Here is a 24,706-nt window from a genome sequence, read left to right as displayed (position 1 = left end):
AATGACATGCTACATGGGCATGTCACAAAAGGATCTTAACCCTAACTGAGCACACTCTGTTCTTCACATAGAAATGACTCAAACTTGTTAAGGTCATATTGATTATTTTCTTTTATATATTGAGATGGATGGATTTATGAACTGATTGTGTCAGTTATAAAATGCATTTGAGTTTCTGTCACACTGAACACACCAAGAAGTCTCAGAAAGAAATAGAAACCAAGAGTTATTTCTCTCACAGGAAGAAAAAAATCTGGTAACATTTCTTTAATCTTCAGATACAAAACATTTCCTTCTTAAGAACTCTTGTGACAAGAGAAATAAAGAAAAACAAAAGACAAAATGCCACTGCACTGGCTAGAAGGTGCCATGTAGCCCTGACTCCTTACTGAGAAGCCATGTTTTCAAACATTTTAATGCTGACTTTTCCAAGGCCAAGTATCTCACATTTGAGATGGGAGGAGATCAACTCATATGAATGAAATAGAGATACATGAGAAGAAACACACTTAGCACTACCAGGCCAAGAGCAACTTCACAGGTGAGTCCGCAGTTCTGTGCTCTCTAAGGCTTGCACAACACAAGGTCATCCTTTCCCATACCTTGTGGCTGTGGAGCAGTCCTCGTTAGCGTGTCAGTGGAGTCCTTCAGCGTTCTAAGCTCTGAAGGGGAAAATTCAACTTCCCTGATCGGTCCTCGGGGTATAAACGGTGTCAGTATAGTTCCAGGTGACTGATCAATGCCAAGGTTGCGAAGATATATCTGGCAAAACAAGAAAAAAGTAACATAACACATATGGCAGTCTTACAGAATGTCAATGGATTATGAAGCTGCACATGGTTTCCATGTCACCTTAAACACAAACAACTTGTTTTAAACCATCTTGAGTCTCATTCATGTTCAACTCACACTAACAGTTCACCCAAAGCACTAAAGCAGTCACATAAGACAACATCTCCAGCTTATTCTGTTCTTTGGGCCATGAGTGACAAGCCTTTTTTCTTGCTAGTATGATTAGGCCTACGCAATGGGCACTTCACAAACCACATGCAGCCCAGCAGAACAACTGACATATCCTGCCATCTATTCCTCATTAATTTATCTTTGGCAGCAATTCAGAAATAAGTTGCAAGGACTGTTCTGGCAGTGATAGCACTTGTGCTTGCACTCACCAACAGTTTTTTCCTCCAGTGCTTTTCTGACCTTTCCTTCATCACGTACCAAAGACTGCAACTGGCAGTAGCCCGCTACCACTAAACCAGTGCCCAGCCCTTTCCACAGGATCCAGAAACAATGGAAGCCGACTGCTTACAGTCTTTTTACTCAAATGCATGCTCTCTACACTGTATAAACAAGAAATCTGATACTTCAGAGGAGATTAATAAGCTTCAGCCTCACCTGTTTAAAATGACATTTGCCAGCTGGAAGGAGAACAAAAAGGTTTGGTTTAAAAACCTTTTTCCTCCCTAAATGATTGCTGCACGGAGAACATTATCAGACTTTGAATTTCAAGCTAGGCAGCAGGAAAGTTTCTCACTCTTAAGGACAAGTTCATTATGGGCTAGTCTTCAAGGCAAATAGTTGGGAATCCTTTTGTTAGAGCTGGTTAAAAAACGTCATGAAACAGTTTTAGTGACATTGCTGTAAGAAATAAACTTGCACTGGCCAAGGGGTAGAATCGCCTTCTGCTGGTGATAGTTTTATGAAGAAACACAGGTAGTCTAATATATAATTGCCTATATACCCAGTGGCCTAGCGTGCAATGAACAAATTTCAGCAGTACCTCAAAAGCTCTCTGGCTATGAAACCACGTCTGGATACAACCTACTGCACTGGTTTAAGTCTATAAAATACAGGATACTCAAGTATACAAATTCTATGTAGAACAAAGACTTAGTTTTACTAGCGCAGCTAAAGCAATAACCCCTTCTTAGTAAAGATGGCATAAAATGCATGTCTTTTCCCCTTTTCCATAAGTATGGAACAAATACACACAAGCACTCTTTGTATGCCATATACATAAGTTGCTATTCAAGTATAACTTCATTAACATTAAACAAAGCAGTTAGTTTAGAGAAGCCAAACAAAAATCATACCCAAACCCTAGAAGTCTGCAATATACCAGAGAAAAATGTTATGAGGACGAGACCAACTCTCTCTGTGCAACATCCAGGAGATTGTCAATTCAGACACAAACAACGTCATTCCCTATATTAATACATTTTGAAAGCTGGAAGAGTCTTGTGGAGGTAAGAGCCTACCAAAGGCCATCTAGGATCTCCTGAGAAAGTAATTTCTTCCCTTTTATCAGAGCATCTAAGTTTACATCCAGACATTATATGCCAGAAAAAAAAAAAAAAACCACCAACAAATCTGCCTTGACTTAGTCACCTGTAGGGGCAAGTTAATTTAAATTCATCTGTACTACGTCCTAAACTAGCCAACAAAATGAAATAAGTTACCTTATGGATCTTAGCCAATTCTATTTCCTATGATTTTATTATAAACCTACATATTAATACACATATATGTGGCCTAATTTCCTTTACCTTGTCAGTGATTTATGAGAGCAGAATTCCTCAGAACTAGGGCTGGAGAACACACCTAATTATAGTCATAAAAGGAGGTAACAGACAACCTTTATTTCTCATGAATTGAATTTAAAATATCCTCCCTACAATATTTATATTTGTTTCAACACGTATTTGCAGAGACAACTCAGAGAAGAGTGCTTCTAAAACACAGTTCCAAAGACCTAATGATTATAGGAGTCATCTTGTGAGAGGAACAGCCACTTACTCAGAAGATAATTACATGTTTATCATTAACATAAATCTGCATTTAATTTTCTCTAACACTCAACAGCTATTAGTATAGTTAACATGGCTGCCACAATCTGCCCTCCACTCTCACCAACCATCCTGAAATGGGGAAGGGAGGAAAGAAATCTGCATTAGCCAAATAAGATATAAAGGAGTAAAGGTATGCCGAGGCTTCGAACATCCTTTATGGGCAATATACAAAGAATCAAGAATGTATGCCTTAGATACTGAAATAAAGTGAACAAGCTGTAAGAGTATTTATAGGAAAAAAAGCAATTTGATTTGCCAAGGAGTTCTGTGTTGGTTTTGCTATTATTGCAGATCCGTGGGTGTGTGAAGTTCATCTCTCTCTTCTGCAGCCTAGCATTTCCTTAGTCAGCAGTTGAGTCTCAACCTCATGTTTGGATAATTATAACCTGATCTTTTGAAAGAATCTGGAAGATCAGAAATGGCTTATCAGTGCTCTGCTAAAAGAGCTACAATCAATTTATTTACAAGTCTCTTAAACAGATTTCACTTTTTATCACCCACTATGTCCTGTTCTTATGTCCTTTATGTTCCACAACCATTAGCCACCAATCTTTACATTTCTCTTGCATTCTGTTACCATGACATTATCATCTATACATGGAAAAAACAACAAAAAAAATCTTCCTCATATCCAACCTTTTCTTTGCCCATGCTAAATATTACCTAAAAGTTATTTCTTCCACCTCTGTATTTAAGGTAAGCTGAAGTAATACCATGGATGAAATTCACCAGTAGCACGGATCAGCGTAAAACCATTTCATTTAGTCTGTAGTGATTTAGACCCTACCAGAGTCTCCTAGAAGAACAGAGGATTAAATAAAATAGGAAAACTCTGAAATCAGAGTTTAACTTAGAATAATTTATAAAAGATCCTTTAAGTTTTTTTTTTTTAGGCTTACATAAAACACTTATTTGCTTGTATTTCTAGAAGATGAACTATGGCGTGTCAGGTTCTGGACATTACTGGATATCACAAACAAACTATAAGTATGCTAGTGTCTCGTTCCTGTGATACTTTCTGCACTTCTGTCCTACTCACTCTATGACAGCCAAGTGTACTCTGATCTCTTCGTAATCAGAAGGTAAAAAAGGGTTACAAATTTTTGTTAGAAACGAACTTACTGGGATCCTTTCTTCAATATTAAGCTCTTCTTTCTCTGGAGTTTCTAAAGAAGTTGCTCCAACGGTGATGAAGTTATCTTTTGCACTGGTGAAGAAGTGCCTGGAAACCACTGAAGAGCACCCAGAAGAGCCCAAGTCCCCCTGGATACTTTCCCCAGAACTAACAGGAAGATTCAAACTATCTGGGGAAATATCATTAAAATTGCCCATGCTAACATGGCCAGTAGGAAGATTTTCAAGAGCATCACAATACTTCTGGTCATCAGTTGGAGAGTTTGCATCCTCTGGAAGGAGCTGAGTCACTCCTTCAACAGAAACAAAAATATTTGGGTCTGAACTTTGTCCTGTACTATTACTTTCTGCATCTTCAGCACTAGAACCAGAAACAATCTCAGCTGTAAACTTCTGTATCATGGAGCCTCGTAAACTATTTTCAGACACTCCTAAAACATTACTTTTTTCTTCTAGAGGCTGCACTGCCTCTGTTGAGTTTGCTGGCAGAATAACTTCAACCAAGGACATGTTCCTACTGGAAACATTAACTGTGTTGTCAGACTGAGATCTATTAAGAAGGTGCATAAGCAGTATGTTTTTATTATGAAAATGCAAACTTCCCAGGGAACCTGTCTCTCTAGAGGAAGCAGCAACATAATCTTTGGGGTCTCTACCACTTTTTTGTATTGACAAAATATTGTTTGAAGAACTGGCAATAGCACTGTAGGCTTTCCTTTCAGGAGAAACTCCACCTGGGGCACATAAGGTCAATGCATCAGATATCTCCTCTGGCTGGCTCATATTCCAAGCCCCTACCTTCTCCGTGAAACTAAGTGATGGGAGTGACTGAATTCTTCCAGTGTGGGAAAATTTGAATTGCAAGGACTCAAAACATTCATTGTTTTCTTTCTGAGCACATTGGAGTGAATGTTGTTTCTCAGGAGATACAGGTGTACTTGCAGATGACTTCCCTGAAGTTTCTTCATTTAAGCATGAAGGAGAGGCCTGAATATCTGATTTGATGACAAGGACACCAAGTTCTTCTGCCTTAACATTTTTCTTTAGTAGTATCCCTGGAGTAGACTGATAGTTTGGATGAGTGAAGTGTACAGAAAATGAGCCATCACCTACAAGATTAAAGGAAGGGGAAATGCCTGTAATTTTATGTCCCCTTTCTATGGAAAAATCTGAACTAGTTAATTCACTCCTGCTTACTCCAGGTTCTACTTCCACTGCGGCATCCTCACGGCATGAAGAAGGAGCTTCCATGTCAGTCACAACCAGTTGTTTAGGTGCACAATCACTGGTGCTTGTCACAATAGGGATAAACTCCTCTTTCTCAAATCTCACTGCAGGAGACAGTTGTTTCTGCTGATGATCCAGGAAAGCTCCCTGGATTTCCTCAGCAACAGCTTGAACCAACTTCAAGCTTTCAGAGCCATTTAAATCCTCTCCCTGTTCCTTCAACAGTTCAGCTATTTCAGAAGCCTTTGCAGAAAAAACATCTTGTGCATCTGAATTTTTACAATTCTTTTGTAAAAAGTCTTTCCTCAAATCATCATGTAAGTTATGAGACAAATCAAGCTCATGAACCTTCTTTTCTTTTTCCAGCTTCTCCAGCTGCCTCAAGCACCCTTCTGACTCACTCTCAGACATTTTTACCTTTTCCTTTGGCATCTCTCTTTCCCTTTTTTCTGAATTCTTAGTCAGTGCTGTTTTACAAGAGGAGTTTTCTGAAGATGAGAGCTCATCATGCCTCAGTAACCCTTTGTCTTCCTCTGAAAGCTCAAAAACAGTAGCTGGTATGTCGCCGTTGCGGGAGAAACGTTCGTCTTTTATAGACGTACTACAGGTCTGCTTTGCAAGAGAAGTTTCCATTTGGTTCAGTCTATCTGCCTTGGTTAGCATCACCTTTGAAGCGGAGTTTGCTAAATCGTCACTTGTTTGGGGAATAAATGCCTTCTCATTGGTATAATTCTTACAGTCTTCATTTGCCCCCTTGTTCACCAGTAGTTGTCCAGAAAAAGAAGTTTGCTGAGACAACCACCCACTACAGCCGGCATCACAAGGTTCCACATGTCTGAATGAAAGAGGATGCTGGGACAAAGTCAAGCAGTCACCGGGTGCATTGGAGGGAGATTCTGCATCTGTCAGTGACATAGCTTCATGGATGTGCAAAGGCTTTGTGTGCTCCTCAGATGCACCAGAAACATCAGGGACTCCTCTACAAGAGACGAGAAAAGTAAGTAAATTTCTGATTGTATTTTTTATTTCAACGTCCATATTCTCTGCTTTAATATAAGAGGCAGAAGTAGAACCTCACTCAAAAACTAACTGGGGTTTAGCAACACAGACATAAATACACCCTCTAAACAGGCCAAAATGTGAAGAAGTGTAGAAAGTTCAAACAACATCAAAAAGCCCCACTGCCCTATAAAATAAAGGTTTTAAAATAATATTAGTTCCTACTTAGTAGGTCAATATTTTTCAATCAAATTAGGACTGAAGTATTTTTTACTAACAGGATGTTTATTAATTAAATAAAATATAGGAGCTGCTTACACACATATAAATTTCCATGTGGTTTTTCTTTTTTTAATATAAATCACCTATTTCAGTTTCATTACATCAATTATTTCTTTAAAGGATATAAAATAAGCCAGGGTCTCAGAGGAACACAAGCAATAAATTCCTATAAACTTCTAATATTTTTATTGTGGATTTTGAATTAATAGTTATTTTATATGAAAACGATCAAACACCAAGTAATATAACTTTATGAAAGTAGATCACCAGCTCTGGTGGAACTAAGTTTTGATCCACAAAATGAAGTCACAGTGTATCACACTAGGAAACAAATCTGTCTCCCGTCACACACCAAAAAAAGTACAAGGAAGCCTAAACAACAACAAAACGGTAAGTATGTGTGTTTATATGTACACTTCCTTTTTTCTCTTTTTAATGAAGGGCAGAGGATTTCTTGCCTTCGTTGCACAAAAGGAATCATCTGTCACACCTCGAAATGAAGGCTTGGACAAAGACTTCTACTGAAATAGTTATTCCTTTATGTATTCAAACTTTATATAAAAATATGTATTTTAAATTACACATAACATATATTATTCCAGTATATACAAAACACAATATTATTACATGTATATGCATGCATTTACTACTGTAACTACAAGTTGTATGTGATTTTTGTCCCCAAAATTTCATGAAGTTTATTTCAGAGTCTAAGAAAACTAAAAAGATGTCTGAGAGGGTAGAGTTCCTCATTTTCCCATTTTCTTCAGGTACATTAAGGATGATAAATTCAGAAGAGGCTTGTTCCAGTTTTCCCTTGTTCAAACTCTTTTGAAGGCAACATAAGAAGATGAGTAGAACTCTGACAATGCCTTCTCTCTATACAAAACAAACAAAGAGTAAACTACACCTTTGTCTTATTTCTGTGAGCATAAAACTGTAATTATTTAGTTATCAAATATAGGACAACTCATGGCCACTCAGGAAAAGTGACACTCAGACTTGTGTTCTGTCATGACACCAGGTAACTTTATCCTACCTTAAGGGAATAAAATCCATTTCTGACTGCTGGAGAAGCGTCTCATCTGAAAATCTTTGACCTTGTGTTGAATACATCAGCAGTGGAAGACAGGGAGAGAACTGACTGTCCTGAATATCTGTTAAAAATAACAATAACACAGTAATAAAAGCATGCCAGGCAATCCCTCTTTAAACTGCCCTGCCAACTAATACAGCCTTCAAAATTAAAAAACATGCCAACTGCAGTGAAAATTATGTAATCCCATCATTTAAATCCTCTGCTGAAGCATGTTCCTTCATGTATTAAATTCAACTTTCTTATCGCTTATGAAATTCAGGTTTCTTCTCGCCAATGTCAAAATGCTACTTGACACTGACATCTCTAACTTAGCCTCTTAAAATTCTTTTTGCACACATCCGTGTCCTTTTCCACTCACTAGTCAGCATCTCTCCTCGTGATTTCCACACAGTCTATACATGTCAGAAAACATCCACAGGGCTTCTATCCAGATCACCATTTACTTCTTTAAAAACCAAGAATCCCCACTGATGTCTTCCCCAGTCTCGATTTTTCCATAAATTTTTATTATAGCAAAAGATGCAGATTTTTTTCTGCAAGTATAATAAAACAGTGATCACAATTATACTAGTACCACTGTCTACTACTGTATCAATAAATTTTAGTTTCTGTCATGTATTTCTTTGTTCTCTGAGGTAGTTGTCACTTCTTTTTTCAGTTCACTGCTTACAAAATCAAACAGAAATGTTTTATAACACAACAATAAAAACAACTATAAGCTGGTATCTGATAAGTGTAAATCACTACATACACATTTTGATGCAAAAAAAAAAAATCCCTATACTTTAATAAGTTGGGGGTTTTTAAAGCAAAAAAGCTATTTGTCATCAAGAGTGTGGCTTTCAGAACCAGAATTCACATTCATTTAATTTAGGTTCATTAGTTTTCAACCACCTCAGACAAGCTATATTCTATACAGAAGCATAATCATCAGATGAGATGGCCATTACATACAAAGAAACAAGTTTACATTACGTCAGCTTTATCCTGAGGCTTTCTACAGCCTGTATTACATCAGCTGATGAGTGGTATTGAACCACAAGATGACCTTTCTGATTCATTTTTAATTTAATGCTTCCAATTATCATTTTTTTAATTACTTTAGAACACTATGTAGTGAGAGGATAATTATATGGATAGAAGTAATTCTACAGCACACAGCAAAACTGGCTCAAAATTTGGACGCCCCCTAGTCCCACCCCATCAGCAGCTAGAAAAATAATAATATGATTGCTATACAGTTTCAAAGATTCCCTTCTATCTCAGCAGCTGTCTCCACCACATGGCCAGCCTAATGTCTCCTAGAGGAAGCCGAATTTATACTTTAGCATCTGTAGGACAGATGGCACAAACATGCTACATCAACTTAAGTGGAATCTTTGTTTTTCTAGCAGCCATTACCTCTTTAAAGCTACACTCTCTACCTTACTTTGTTACATAAATGCATTGCACTGGTCACCACTCCATTTCACTCTTGTCTTAACTATCTGCAATACCAAACATGAATGAAAAGTAAAAAAAGCCATCTGCTTTCTTGGAAGTCTATAGGAAAGGAGATGATATGCATCTTAATAAAATAGGTATGAATAGCTAAGCAACTCCTAAGCAACTTGACAAAAGAGGGCATTCAGAAGAGGCTCCAATGTAGACTGGTGAGCATCTGTGCAAAGCTGGATGAAAAAAATTACAACACACATGGAAGTGTAAAAAAAAGTAAAGGAGAAAACTCAAGGCTGGCAGCATCAGCATAGAGGGAGCATCAGCTAAGAAAATAAGGAACAAGGTCAGGGATGTCTCATTTATAACATAACAGTGCCTCAGGGCTCTATTACATTATAGGGCACAGCCAAAATTGTGGTGTAATGTACCAGACTGATTGGTATTTATGTGATTTTAATCACAATTTGAATCATGATTAAAAATCACAGAACAGGGACTGATCTAATTCACTCTAATCTCCGTAGCACTTATTTAAAATGTACTTACAGAAAACAAAGAGGTTTGCTTTCAGTGGCAGGTACTGACAAAACGGAACACAGCTTGCACATTAGATGCCCTATTCACAACCACTATATGGGAGTAGACAGTATTTACAATGCATTTGCTCAAACATTTATTCTGTTTAGTGTACTCAATTTTTTGTTATTATACTTGAAAATACTGACTAGATTGACCATAGTTAGCTTGGATACAGAATTGCATTAAAGATGCAAAAATATGTATTTTAAGAAACATTAAGCAAGTTGGAATCTAAACTATGTTAGATGTACTTTTTTTCCTCCCAAGTCTTGTTTTACATTTAAAATTATATTAGTGAAGAAAGGCAATAGTAATTGCAGTTATTGAATTAGACTTGTCATCTCACATCATGATACACTTCATGTTTTCAGAACTGGCAGCTCATTTTTATTCATACAAGAGGAAAATAAGTTTTCCTGATTTTCAGCTTAACTTCTTCACTTTGAGTGAAAACGTGTTTTCAAGCTAAATGTTAAATTGAAAATCAGGAGTAATTAAAGATAGAGCTTTGCTGAACAATGAAGACTGGGTGTGCTGTCTTTGTAAATGAAGAAACAAAAGACTGAGGGAGGGAACCAAAAATAATTGGGTAAAAAAGCTGTCAAATGCTGTCAAAAATAGATCTTGCCATACATTTTTTTTTTTAATGCATCTACACATGTATTGATAAAATAAATGTGTATACACACATACATACACACACTCACAACGTAAGTCACAACATTTGGCTGATAAATCAATGCTTTAAAGATAAATTATATCAACAAAAATTTAAGTACCACTCAACATTTGTACCAAGAAAGTCAACCCAGCACACAAACAGATGAAGAATGACTTAGCATTCTCCAAGAATTATAAACAGGAAATCCTCACTGCACCTAGTGAACCCCTTCAAGAGCTGTTCTTGTCCCTGCCCTATTTGAAACTTCAGAAACCCCTAAGTTCTTACAGAGAAGGCACACAGATGAGGAAGATATTTGCCAATAATATATATCTCACTGCACAGACCATTGATACAGGGCAGTCTGGGTCACCTGTCATCACAGCATGGCAAAGGATACAAGTTTTGGTATAACTGAAGTCCAGCAATACGTTGGGTAGGAGTGGGAAAGAAGCACCTAAGCAAATCTAACAGAGTCAAGGACTACCTCAGAAAGCAACAACTTGGAGGAGGACTTAGGGTCATGGCGAACAAACCACTGACAGGAGGCCAGTGAAATACTGTATCCAAAACGGCAAGCAAATTTTTCATACATATGTAAAAGCAAGAATAATGAATAAGTAGTAACAAGGACTATTCTTTCCAATCTTGTACTGAAACTACTGTTGAAACAGAATTCGCAGTTTTCTGATGACCATAACATCTGATGACATAACTATCACAGGAGGATCAGAGAAAACGTCTAAAAGATGAAGCAACATGCCTCATCACAAGAGCCTCCTACAACTAAATCTGTTTAGTGTAATCAAAGAAAAGAGTGACTTGATTACATTTGTATGTACGTATGCAACAGAAATGTGGTCATTAACAGCATTTCAGTTCAGATACTATATAACAAGAATCCAATGTAAAACACTGAAGCTATGCAAACCTAGGTGACAAATAAGACACTTCCAAGTGCATTGACACAATATGACAACTTAACTGTCTCTCTACAAAATGTCTGTCTCTCTACAGAATGTGTAAGGCAGTTTAGATAGATCATTAATGGCTTCAACAGTTATGTGAACAGCACACACAAGTCTTACTTCAGTTCTCTCTTCCCTCCCTCCTCAGCCTCGTAGATGTAGTCCTGAACAAGAGCCCCTGAGTTCTCCATCTCCACTTGAAGCTGTATGACTACACCTCAGGAGAAGGGATAGCCCTAATCTCTCCGCTCCAGCCCAGAGATGTGTTTCCCCCTCCTTTTTTTGCACAGGCAAGAGAATTCTGATCCAGCTGAAATGTAACCATTTCCATTTTCCAACCCTATCATTACATTTCAGTCTGAACAGCGAGCTCATCTGATTGCACCAATTCACACAGTGGGTTTAGCAGAGAGGATGCAGCAGGAATAAGTATGCAGGACGAGGAAAAGCCAGACCCTTCCTTTTCAGTAGCAGTCTTTAGCTGACTAAATATATTGCAAATCTACATCCTTAGACTAGCTTCCATTTCAGGCAGTCTTGCTCCCCTGAGTTCTCCAAAGAACGTTCTGGTTCTGCCATGTAGCAGAAATCTGCCTTAGGCTGACAGTACCCTGCCTTCCCCAGAGGTTTCCAGTCAGAGGAACTGTGGTGGTGATCACTGACTTGAAGCAGCAGATGACTGACAAGGCCACGAAAGAAGAGTGAGGAAAAAAGGGAACAGAAAAAGAGAAAAAAAAAAAAAAAGGAGGAATGAGAATAGTTGACATTCACTGCAGCCACATCCTCAGTAGAAACCCTCTCTTCCAGCTTTCCCCCTGCAGCAGCCTGCAGAGATGACCTGTAAAAGCATTCTTATGGAGTGCAATAGATAACATTTAACTGGGCTACAAAACTAATTTTTTCATATATATAAAATGTAACTCCAGCCATGTCACATGTTCCCCCTCATCTGGCCTTTTTGAACGTTTTCTAATCTTACAGCACATGAACTCTAATGTTTTCAGTAACTTATTTTCTGCAGGAGGCAGAAAGATCATCACTATCATATTTTGGATGCTTACAGTGATTTAGGGGCTCATTACACTCAGACATAACCTAGGTTTTCAGGCAGAGAAGCAGGTGCTCGATGCTTAAAGCAGCAAGTGACGTCAGTACAACACTCTTCGAGCATCTTGTGTCAAAACAGTAATTCTTCCCGCTGTCACTCTGAAGGTCAAAAGCTTCCTCACAGTTGAATTCACTGAACAAGCAAAGCTGGGTGTGCTACTTTATCTTACAGCCTGCTGACAATTCTGAATGCCAGAGTCAAATTGCCATTTGTGGAAGATAAAAAAGGAAGGCAAAACAAAAACAAAACCTTCTTGGCTTTATCAATCTGTTCCACAATGTAGCAGGAGCAATTGCAATACAACTGTCATTGTGAGTTCCCCCCCCTTCTCCCCAAATGAAATTCAAAACACTTTTTGAAGAGAAGAAGGAATAGATTAGTATTACAGCTTATGTTTCTCGCTTCCCTCTCACCTTTCCTCCCATATCTGGAAATTTAAGTGCATATAAAAAAAGGCTGTAGCTACTGGCACACTCACTAGAGAACAACAAATAAAATACCAGCACTATACAGAATTCTTATAGCTTTGCATCTTATTAAAAAACCTTATGCTTTCTCTTTAATTCCAGTTGCATTTAAAACACAAACCTTGACAAATATCAGGAAATTTTTCTTGACAAAATGGATTCCAGTTCTGCAAACCACAATAATGTTGACAAAATGCTATAAAATATACTAAATACAACAATTCTATATAGAAGATGTAAGCAAAAACAAAGCATGCCTAACCTGCCATGTCCTTCCACTTTTTAATATCTGTCTTAAACCAGAATTTCCTATATGGTAAAACAAAATATTCAGTATTAACCAAATGCAGCCAGACAGCAACTCACCGTGATGTACACATGGCTTTTAATTACAAAGCTGTCCATAGGCCCAAAGACGAGGCAGTCAAGAGTGCTTTTTATTTCATAAAGGAGAAAACTTCTGCAAAAACATCTCAGAAGTAGCTCCAAATCCACAGCAACCAGCAATTGATTCAGCCGTACCAAGCTTTGTCTGCCTGTGTTGTTATGCCAGAATAGAATCTCACTTCATCTTCCTAACACATTGTCTTAAAAAAAAAAAAAAAAAAAAAAGCCTCATGGCAGCAAGGGACAGTGCTTAGTGTTCAGTGTAGACTAAAGCAACATATTAAGTCTATATTGGCAAACATTTGGGATTTCCAGTAAAGTACCTGAAGTTTCTAAGAAACCAAAAAAAGCACTGGTCTTTCCTTTAATGCTTTTGTATCATACACAGGATTTTAAAAGTTTCTTCAGCAGATGTATTACCTCTACAAAAACTAACCTAATCCCAGATTCTGCCTTTACAGATAGAAGTCATCTTCTGTCTTGTTTTCCCTCATAGAAATCCATGTATATTCACCACCATAAAGCTGACAGAGAACCGTGTAGCAGAGAACCCCTGAACAAGTAAACAAAAGGTTCAAGCAGAGAAACAGCAATTTTTTGAACCAGATAATCCAAGTTACCAAAACCGAGTTCGATCTCCGAAGAAAGCATACCACGAAACACAAAGAATAGTTGCAGCCATCAGTGCGAGACCTACAGTGGAAGGCATGGAACCTTGAGCCTCAGAGGGGTTCAGAACCTCTGGATACAGATCCACCAGACAGATGTTCTCTCTCCTCTTACAGGCTCCTTCACAAAGGATGGATCAAAGCATTATCAAAATAACCACAAACTGATGAAAATGAGCAAATGGTAATAATAGCTAAACTCATAAAACCCTCAGGAGCTGCCATGAATGTTTACCAGGCTATTCCCAAGGCAATTTCAACTCCATCCCCTTAAGCTTAACTTCAGAACAAACAAAAACCAACAAGTAAGATTACGCCAGTTGTTATAGGAATAGCAAATTGCAAGTTGAACTTGCAGTTAACTGGATGCAACACAGGTTTATTTTAAAATATCACAAGCAATCATGTTATTTCCCCATAATAATTTTGTTTGTGGAAAAACCTAGCACAATGACGTTGTGAAACCAGCCTTAGAAGCATCTTTATTCAGCAATTTCAGTAACATCCTGGAAAAGTGAGTCACAAATATAATAATCTAATGGGAGGGGGTAATATTTGATTTTCCAGAGTGATCCTCTAAGGGATATCAATACAAAAAGAAATACTTTGGGCTTAGTAACAGCATTGTTAAGTTATGCGTTTCCAAGGAAGTGTATGAAAGTATATGCATAAAAGGAGTCTAGGTGGAGTGTCATAAAAGTAAAGAAAAACAGGCTTTATCATCAGGTAAGAAGCAGTTAACAAATGACATAACAGTAAGTTACAATATACATACACAAATGTTTGCACAGGAAAAATTAACAATTCAATTGAAATCAAGACAGAGATAACTTTGCATCCCGGTTTCGGCTGGGATAGAGTTAATGTTCTTACTAGCAGATGGTATACTGCTGTGGTTTGGATTTAGCATGAGAATAATGTTGATAACAGACTAATATTTTAGTTGTTGCTACGGCATCCAGGACTTTTCATCTTCTCATACGGGCCAACATGGAGGTGGAGGGCACCCACAAAGCTGGGAGGAGACACAGCCAGGACAGCTGACCCCAACTGACCAAAGGGATATCCCATACCATGTGATGTCATGAGCAGTTTATAAAGCTGGGGGAAGAAGGAGGAAGGGGGGGACGTTCAGAGTGATGACATTTGTCTTACCAAGGAACCATTATGCATGATGGAGCCCTGCTTTCCTGGAGATGGCTGAACACCTGCCTGCCAACGGGAAGTAGTTAATGAATTCCTTGTTCTGTTTTGCTTGCATGTGCGCAGCTTTTGCTTTACTGATTAAACTGTCTTTATCTCAACCCACAAGTTTTCTCAATTCTACTCTTCTGATTCTCACCCCAGTCCCACCATGGGGGGGAGTGAGCGAGCAGCTACGTGGTGCTTAGTTGCCAGATGGGGTTAAACCACAACACTTTGAAAGCCAAAAGTTAACGCACAGTGCATGATCAAATTTGATGTCACAACTAGCATTTAAGAGTTGAAAAAAAAAAAAAATAGAAATCTATACCTAAATGCAACAACTGCTAATTTAAGAGTGGAATCAATGGATAACAGTCATGTCTGGGGGTCTGGTGAACAGTTGTTTAGCATAGTAACTTGGACGCATAAGGAAGCAGAAATGCAATAAATGTAAAGAACGCAACTAAAGTAAGGCAAGCAAGGACAATATTCCAGCTTGGATAATTAAAACAGCTATCAATAACAGTCTTGTCTAGGTTTATCTTCCATAGATAGCACAGAAGAGAAAGCAAACCACTTCAGCCATATAAGTATTGTTAACTATACATTGCTTAGCTCTGCTTTTGCTGTTTTTGGTTTTGTTAAATGCACACTTACAAAAAGTGAAAGATATTCCTTACAGATTAATTGTCACAGCTGAAGCCTGAAGTTAAAAAACAAAAAGAAAATATGAGCAAATAAAGGTAAAAGAAAAATGGATCTGACAAAAGTTGGCTTTATTTCCAAGAGAAACAAGTTTATCTTGTTGAGGACAGATATATTTCTTATGATTAAGAGCAATGAGTGAAGAAAGTGAGCGTCTCTGTTTCCATTATTTTGAGGATTATTAGACATTATTACAATGAATCAGTAACATGGTTCGTGTCTTAAGACGCAGAGAATAATGCTGCATTATAAAAAGAAGTTTTCTTTTTCAAAGATGTACTACTACCAATGGACTAAAAAAACTATATCACCAGAACAGAATACTCTGACTCCACATGGATGAAAGTGAATGTAACCAAGGATGGATAAAGGTGAAATATTAAATCTTGGAACTTCTCAAACCAATCTTTAACTAAACTGCAATGATTAGATGTGAAAGGAAGCAACAGAAATGCTTAGCTTTTCTGAAGTGGTGTTAGAACTGGAAAATATTACTGGCAGTAATATAAATGGCACCCAAACACAAGCACTAGCAATAAGGACTACTAATAGAATATTAAACACTATAAGTAGGGGGGTTTTGCCACAAAAATGTAAATAATCTGAACAGTTGGGGGGAGGAGGGAAGACCAAAACAACACTGTCTAGACTGGTGTAAGTACTAGGCATGGAACAAATACAACCATGTCATTAGGAGAAATAAAACCCAGGATATTTTATGTCAAAAATAAAGATGACTGCCAAATAATAGATGCACAAACCCCACTAGCATTACCGAAAATAATCCATCAATCACTTTGGATATCTAAAGTTAAGAACTTGATGCATCACTAATGGTGTATTAATGGAGCTAAAAACGCCTTATGAAAAATGGAGGTGTAACAAATTCATCTGTTCTACATGAAAGCAACCTGAAGAACACTGTACTTCAATGCAGCAACAACTACTTGCACGCAAATACCAATTATCAGTTAACGCTTTTCTCGGCTATGATTCTGGAAACAGCTGCATGCATGTTCTTTCCCTGTATCTGGTCTGGTGGGGATCACATCATAAAACTGAACCCCACATAGAAAAAACAGTAACAACCTTCTTGTATATATCGAGGATGAAACATATACAGTGTCCATCCATATCGTGCATTTGCTAATCAGAATTATATAATGTGGAAGTGTGCTACACTGGGATTAGTATGGCTGGAACAAACTTATTGGTGAATCACAATAAATAGAAGCAGCAGCTAAAGGATGAGAAGTTATAATTAAGCGATGCAGAAACCCTAACTATTCACCACTGGTATACTATTCTTAAAGGATGCTCACAGCTGTATTACAATTAGTTTTTTAACACTCTGCAGGCTTTTTTGTATTTCAAATTGTGTTGTTAATGATAACACTTGTAATATACCAATACACTGCACACAGGTTTTCACATCTTAGCGCTATGATCAATACTGAAGATAGCATACCAATTGCAAACGCATTCTGAGGCCAAGATGACCAATATATTGGAAAGAATCAATATCCACATTAATGTGGTACATTACAATATAGCCATTGTCCAAACCCAGAGAGAAATGTAAGGACTTGTAACAAATACATTACTATTGATATGAATGAAGTAAGAATGTGTGCATAAACTTGTGGTTAAGCGCCAGTAGAGAGGACTCGTTAGCAGAAGGTCCTGTGCTCTGACAATGGGACATTAACAACAAGGTTGCTGCATTTCATATACACAGCTCCTTTTCCTGTTAGCTCAACAGTGAGTTGTTAAGTACAGCAGAGTACAGCAAAGCACCATCCCAGGCTGCCATGTTACAGGCAAGCTAGACTACTTGGGAAATAAAAACAAGAGCTGGTGCTTGTGAGTACAACCGTGTAAGTGTGTAAACATCAACTTACTGAGACATTCTGTAAATAATTACCACCTTTCTCTTCCATGTAGTCTTTGTTATGCTAACTTCCTACATAAGGAAATTCCTTTATATGGGTTAAATCTTGCAGTAGTACAGTACTTCTAGCTATAATGCCTCAGTTTTTCCTCTTATCTGAAAAGGAATACATATACCGATTAATTAAAGAGCAGTAACACTTATAAGATACCTTTGTAAAGGGCTATTGAAAACCTTTTAAAACTGTATTCGGAGATTACTTTGTGTATAAAGAAATCCTATAAGATGCAGTGAAACACAGGAACAGTACACAGTAGTTTGAATTCATGAAAAAGGAGTGCAAGCATGCACACACTCTTGCCACACAGTTTTTCGTGTTATCAATACGATTACATCTACTATTCTATCCACTGTTTTGAAATTAACAAAGATTTTTGACTAACGAATTAATACAGATTTTGAGGACACAGAGAACTATCACCTCACCTAGATGCAACACCAAAAATTTCTAACTTTACTCAGGTTTACTATTAATTCTAAAGGAAAACAAGACTACAGTTTTACCTGAGACCAAAGATAATCAATTCACCTGTTAAAGGACCCAAGAAAGGTACACAAGCCTTCTATCTCATTTTGAAGATGGGCGTTGACAATAAAATTACACAGAATGCATTTTTAAACACCAGTTTTCACTAAAAGAAGTCAAACCCAGGTTAGGAATTAATTTAAAAGTAAAATCCTAATTGTTTAGCAGTTGAACAAAAGGCAACTTTGAACATACCCAGCAGTAAGCCGTGTGCTGTATCTCCAGGAGACTGCTTTCTAGATGCTTCTGCTGAAGGCAACACTCCTTCCTCCAGAGTAGGGAACTCTGTCAGGTCATTTCTACCACAAGTCAGGCCAAGCTTTGTCTCCGAGGCAGCAGTTAAATGGCTGGCATCCACTTCTGCTGGAAGCTGATACCATGACTCGATACCCTAAGAACAGGTGGGCAAAAAAAGTGCTCAAACTCAAGAAAGTTTTATAAGGCATATTTCCCAAGGAAATAAAGACTAAGTTATGAAACAATGGAATCATTGCTTCTGAATTGTATTTCCTATACGAATACTCAGTTTTTAATGTAAAAGAATTATGATGCACTATGAACTGATGAAGTTCACAGTCAGTTCTCACTACTGCTTAAGTTGTTATTGCTTATTATCTGATCCCCACTCTTCCATCACTTGTCCGAAACTGAGCTTCATCTCCAAATCCTGCCACCACAGAAGGCTTTTTACAAACCAGAATGAAATCTCTCACTTAGAAAGAAAAATCCTTCAGTAGGATGCTGGGCCAATTCAGTTCCTGACACTGTGTAGTAAACATGGTTTGCATCGTACAATTGGGGGAGTAACAAGCAGAACAGCTTCTGGTTTGTCTTTAAAGGAAGTCTCTAGTTACAGAAATCTGAGGTCACACAGATAATGCCTTGAGAATCCCAGTCAACTCTTTGGTATATTTTAAGAAAAAGACTTTCAGTTCATGTTCAAATGGGGAAGAGCATCTTTAGTTCAGATACCTCATTAACGAATTTGCATTGGGATTACTGGGGAAATAATTAAACAGATACATTTTAATTATGGAAAAGGCACAGACCAGTCTTCAGCGTAGAGAATTAAGACTATCTATCACTTATAAGGGAAACCATCATCAGCATATGTAACTTATAATTACATATACGTTAAGTGTTCCAGTGAATTGGCAGAGGTACAGTACTATCCCTACTTAATAGCTGCAAGCTCTTCTGCCTTTTGAAACACTACTAACATATTAAAAGCTACTTTTCACTTTAGCATTTTGCTATATAAACTATAATTTTTGCACAAGATTCTTATAACCATTTGGAAATAAAATTTTTTATACAATCCGTCTTTTCAAAACACCTGTGATCTTATGAAATTCTCAGAGTAATTAAATATTTGGAAGCATATCCATCAGCTAGAACTACTATGACTGTATCACGATGTGAGTACAGTTTTCCTTCATCACATATGGAACACATCATTAAAACTAAGTCTAAAAGTAGTTAGATAGCACAGAGACATGCTTTAGTTCACGTGGTAACATGTAAATCATCTATTTTGAAGTAGACAGATCTGGTAATTTAAAGGCAGTAGCAGGACCAGGATTAGAGCTAATTACAAACTGCATATATATCAAAGATAGTGTTGCAAAGAAGAAAACATTACACTGGAAAATATACTAGGTTTATAACCAGAAAACAGAAGGGGGGGGGTGTTAAAAAAAAAAAAAAATCCCTGAACTACTAGGGATTCAGTTTTGAACGTGTCAAAAAGGTTTGTAGCACTTGAATCAAGACTAGACTAGATGACTTGACAAAGTTCACAACAGTCCTATTTTTCTGCAGGTCCAAGAAACACAGATCTTTACAGGGCGGGAAGGTGGAGGTCTAAATTATACAGATAAAGCACTTTATATTATTTTCATCCTTGTAATTATCCTTCAACCACAAACAAAACAAAGCACAGTACAAATACCCAATTAATGGCAGTTTTCTGACGTATTGCTTCTCCTAGGGAGATCCCACTGGTAACGGATGCCTGGGTTTCACTACTGCTGCGGCTTAAGGATTCCTCCTTCCGGCCACAATGTGGTGGAGTTGTTGCAATAGGCTAAAAGAAACGATATGTGTTTTTAAAATAGAAAATAATTTCTTGGTATTTCAACATGTGTATATATTTAAGTAATGGACAACAAAATATATAAAATATTCAAGCCATCCCCAACACCCGAAGTGAGGCACATGCCTCAACATACTTAGGCAGTGACCTAAATTCAATCCAGAGTTCCAAAACTTAACAAGAAGGGGTAGGTTCATTTGCCACTTCAGATCGCAAGAAACAGTGAACATGAGCTTCTGCACATTAGCCAATCATTTCTGAGGGCCAGAAATTTATTTCTCATTTCCAATCCACGTATATGCAGTTCTAAATAAATCACAAAATACCAAAAAGACTCATCACCTTGATCAAAGTCAGGTTTAGCATTTGTCCTGTCTGGTTTATTAACAGTGGTTGTTGGGTTTTTTTAAAAAGTAATTATATTAACAAAGAAGTTTTTTACTTGTATCAACGTTGTAACCTAAATTTTAAAAGGCATCTTATGTAAATATCTTAAAGCAAGTCTAGGTTGATTTCTAAATTATAATTTAGCAATACCTGACAGGCTTTGAGGGCATGAACTGAAGTTAAATTTGACTTCAGCCTGGAAAAGCAGATGTAACATTTTTTTCCCCCACAAGGTAACAGAGAAAGCTGTTCTGCAGTCAGAACAGAATTTCTCTTCTATAATATCTCATGCTGGAGGTCACAACGACTGTAACAGCTTTCCCCAGACAATACAGACAGCCAGGTTCAAACACAATGGTATATAATGGCAAAAAGAGACATTTCTGGAACACCAAGATTCAGCCCAAACAAAAATGTTCCAGGAAAGTAGTTACCAGCTTAAAAAAAAAAAGTGGGGACTACCACTGGAGAACATCAGGTAATATTAACGCAGCAATATAACATGAGGCCTCAACCAGAAAAAGGACATGTAGCTCCCCCATCTCTTTAATACCCCTCCTTGCCCTCATCCTCTTCCTCATGTTGACTCTAGTTCCAGTTTAACTCACTAATAATAATATTTTTTAAAAGCCAAGCTACGCTTGGAGGTATTTTTAGTCTCCAAGACAGCAAATGGCAGAGGTTTATGAAAGGCAGGTCCTGCTTGACTAAACTGATCTTATTCTATGACAAGGTGAGCCGCTTAGTGGACGAGGGAAAGACTTGGATGTTGTCTATCTAGACTTTAGTAAAGTCTTTGACACCGTTTCCCACTGCATTCTCCTGGAGAAACTGGCTGCTTATGGCTTGGACAAGCATACTCTTCACTGGTTGAAAAACTGGCTGGATGACTGGGCCCAAAGAGTTGTGGTGAATGGAGTTAACTCCAGTCAGCAGCTGGTCACAAGTGGTGTTCCCCAGGGCTCAGTACTGGGGTCCATTTTCTTTAATATCTTCATCAACAATCTGTTCAAGGGGATCAAGTGCACCCACAGTAAGTTTGCAGACAACACCAAGTTGGGCATGAGTGTCAATCTCCTTGAGATTAGGAAAGCTCTACAGAGTGATCTCAACAGGCTGGATTGATAGGACAAGGCCAATTGTATGAGGTTCAAAAAGCGATGGGTCCTGCACTTGGGTCACAGCAACCCCACACAACACTACAGGCTTGAGGAAGAGTGGCTGGAAAGCTGCCCAGTGAAAAAGGGCCTGGGGGTGTTGGTCGACAGCTGGCTAAATATGAGCCAGCAGTGTGCCCAAGTGGCCAAGAAGGCCAATAGCATCCTGGCCTGTATGAGAAATTGTGTGGCAACAAGGACTAGGGAAACGATTATCCCCCTGTACTCGGCACTGGTGAGGCCACACCTCGAGTACTGTGTTCAGCTTTGGGTCTGTCACTACAAGAAAGACATTGAGGTGCTGGAGTGGGTCCAGAGAAGGGCAACGAAGCTGGTGAAGGGTCTAGAGCACAAGTGTTATAAGGAGCAGCTGAGGGAACTGGGGTGGTTTAGTCTGGAGAAAAGGAGGCTGAGGGGAGAAGACATTGTGACTCTTTACAACTACCTGAAAGGAGGCTGTAGCAAAGTGAGTGCTGGTCTCTTTTCCCAAGTAGCAAGCAATAGGACAAGAGGAAATGGCCTCACGTTGTGCCAGGGGAGGTTTCAGATTGGATATTAGGAAAAGGTTCTTCACAAAAGGCTTGTCAAGCATTGGAGCAGGCTGCCCAAGGAAGTGGGTGAGTGACCGTCCCTGGCGGTATTTAAGACATGTAGATGTGGTACTTAGGTACATGGTTTAGGACTTGGTAGTGCTAGTTTAGCGGTTGGACTTGATGATCTTAAAGGTCTTTTTCAACCTCAATGATTCTGCGATTCTATGGACTAAGCATACCATTTGCAACCTGTCACGGTTTAACGCCAGTCATCAGCTTGAACCACGCAGCCACTCACTCACTCCCACAGTTTGAATGGGGAGAGAACAGGAAGAGTAAAAGTGAAAAAAAACTAAACTCGTGGGTTGAAATAAAGATAGTTTAATAAGTAAAACAAAAGCCACACATATGCGAGCAAAGCAAAACAAGAAATTCATTCACTACTTCCCATGGTCAGGTGTTCAGCCATCTCCAGGAAAGCAGGGCTCCATCATGTATAACAGTTACCTGGTAAGACAAACGTCATAACTCCAAACACGCACACCCCCCCCCTTCCTTCTTCTTCCCCCAGCTTTATACACTGAGCATGATGTCACATGGTATGGGATATCCCTTTGGTCAGTTGGGGTCAGCTGTCCTGGCTGTGTCTCCTCCCAGCTTTTTGTGCTACCCCAGCCTGCTTGCTGGCAGGGCGATATGAGGAGCAGAAAAGGCCTTGACTATTTTCATCCCAAATCCAAAACGTAGCACTATACCAGCCACTAGTGAGAAAGTCAACTTCATCCCAGCTGAAACTACAATACAGCTTTTATCATTAAAAAAGCCAGCCATAAGAGCTTGCATAAAGACATTAATTACATTCTAAGAGAAGAGATCAGACACAAACTTAGAGAAAAGTCCAGAACATAGACCTGTTTCAATGTAAAAGAAACACACAAAATTCAGCATTTGAGATTGCTTTCTTTAAATGTGAATACCACCTACTAGATTAGCTAAACTGAAACCTAAATTCTGTTTCATTCTTCTTAACGCACCAAAAAGCTGGAAAGGATGTGAATGAAAGTTTAAGTTGTTTTTGTTTTGTTTGTTTTTTTTTAATTTGTTACAGGACTGCTAGTCCATATTGGAACTTAGGAAAGGTGAGTTCACTCTTGACTATTTATGGCACCTCAGTTGATTGTGATTCTTACACAAAGCATACCAACATCTTCAATCCATCTACAAAAAATAAATTACAGCCATCACAAATGAATCTTTCTCCATCTTTTATGTTCCTAAGAAGCCATTAATTCTGCCACAGAGACAGTGGATTTACAAATTTCCAAGATAAACTGAGGAAAACCCCTTCAATTTTGACTAACCTGTAATAATCACCATCCAGTGGCTTGATTGTCATCTACAGAGAGAGAGCTTGGGCCTTCCCCTCTAATTCCCAATTACCAGGCATCCAAGCTTCCTGTGAATAGCTTATTTTCACCCTTAAGAAGCCTGAGAACGTGCAGAGCTGAAGACAGGCTGAACTTCTCTTGCCTTTAAAGAGCATTTGGTCAGGGGACTGCCAAGACCCACTGGCAAAGCACCACACGGACTCCAGTTAGTTTCAGCCCCAATTATGCCCATGTAACTCTTAAATTCTTCCTGCCTGGAAAATACAGCCCACTTCATTTGTAAGATGAGGTTCCAGTTCAGGACTTTTCCTTTTACCCCTTAAATGTCCAGTTTTTCCCCTTTAAAATAAGCCACTTACTCAAATGTCCAACTGCAAACTAAAGAACATCATTGGGGCAACACCTCTGCATTTTTCAGGCACAGTTACAAAAACCTCAATTCTACATAGTTATCTCATAAAATTCCAGAATTTCAGTGCCATATGTCATCTTAAATCCTTCCACAAAATAGCGTCACTGAAATAAAAACACGATACAGCTTTCTATGCAGGCCAGCACTGTAAAGTAAATTAATTGCAATGGCAAGAATATTTTTGCCTAAGTTTAAAAAACCTATAGCACTCAAAAGGAAAATGTTAATTACGGATCATGCATAGATCACACCTATGAAACTAGGACTCAGCCAGGCAGAAACTACTCTTCCAAATTAATTCACTGCACAAAATAAGTTTGTTTGGGCTTTGTATCCGCACTAAAGATAATAATTGTAGCCTCTATGCATATACACAATCCCTATCACATTCCCCTAGTTCCTATTGTTCACACTAATCAAGTCACTAGAAGAAGCAGCACTGAAGTGTACGTGACAATAGCTCTGAAGGCAAAGCATTCCAGTAGCCATTTGGTAA

At 38.3% G+C, this 24,706-nt stretch overlaps 1 protein-coding gene across 5 annotated transcripts in view; it reads right to left on the bottom strand.

Annotated features, from left to right (window-relative positions):
• Nucleotides 1–24,706, bottom strand: part of ALMS1 (ALMS1 centrosome and basal body associated protein) — a 77,171-nt gene that overhangs the window by 40,013 nt on the left and 12,452 nt on the right. For 3 of the 5 annotated variants that reach the window (XM_063335843.1, XM_063335844.1, XM_063335847.1), the window contains exons 2-6: nt 20,190–20,324; nt 18,434–18,629; nt 7,534–7,651; nt 3,975–6,192; nt 603–762 (exon numbers count right to left, since the gene is read on the bottom strand). In XM_063335843.1, coding sequence (XP_063191913.1) covers nt 603–762; nt 3,975–6,192; nt 7,534–7,651; nt 18,434–18,629; nt 20,190–20,324 — 2,827 coding nt within the window. Of the gene's footprint in view, nt 1–602; nt 763–3,974; nt 6,193–7,533; nt 7,652–13,182; nt 13,404–18,433; nt 18,630–20,189; nt 20,325–24,706 lie in introns of those variants that run through there. The other 2 variants (XM_063335845.1, XM_063335846.1) reach the window with 2 other exon arrangements.

This window comes from Chroicocephalus ridibundus, chromosome 5, assembly GCF_963924245.1.
Source record: "Chroicocephalus ridibundus chromosome 5, bChrRid1.1, whole genome shotgun sequence".
NCBI classification, from domain to species: domain Eukaryota; kingdom Metazoa; phylum Chordata; class Aves; order Charadriiformes; family Laridae; genus Chroicocephalus; species Chroicocephalus ridibundus.
This window is presented reverse-complemented; position numbering and strand designations above follow the sequence as displayed.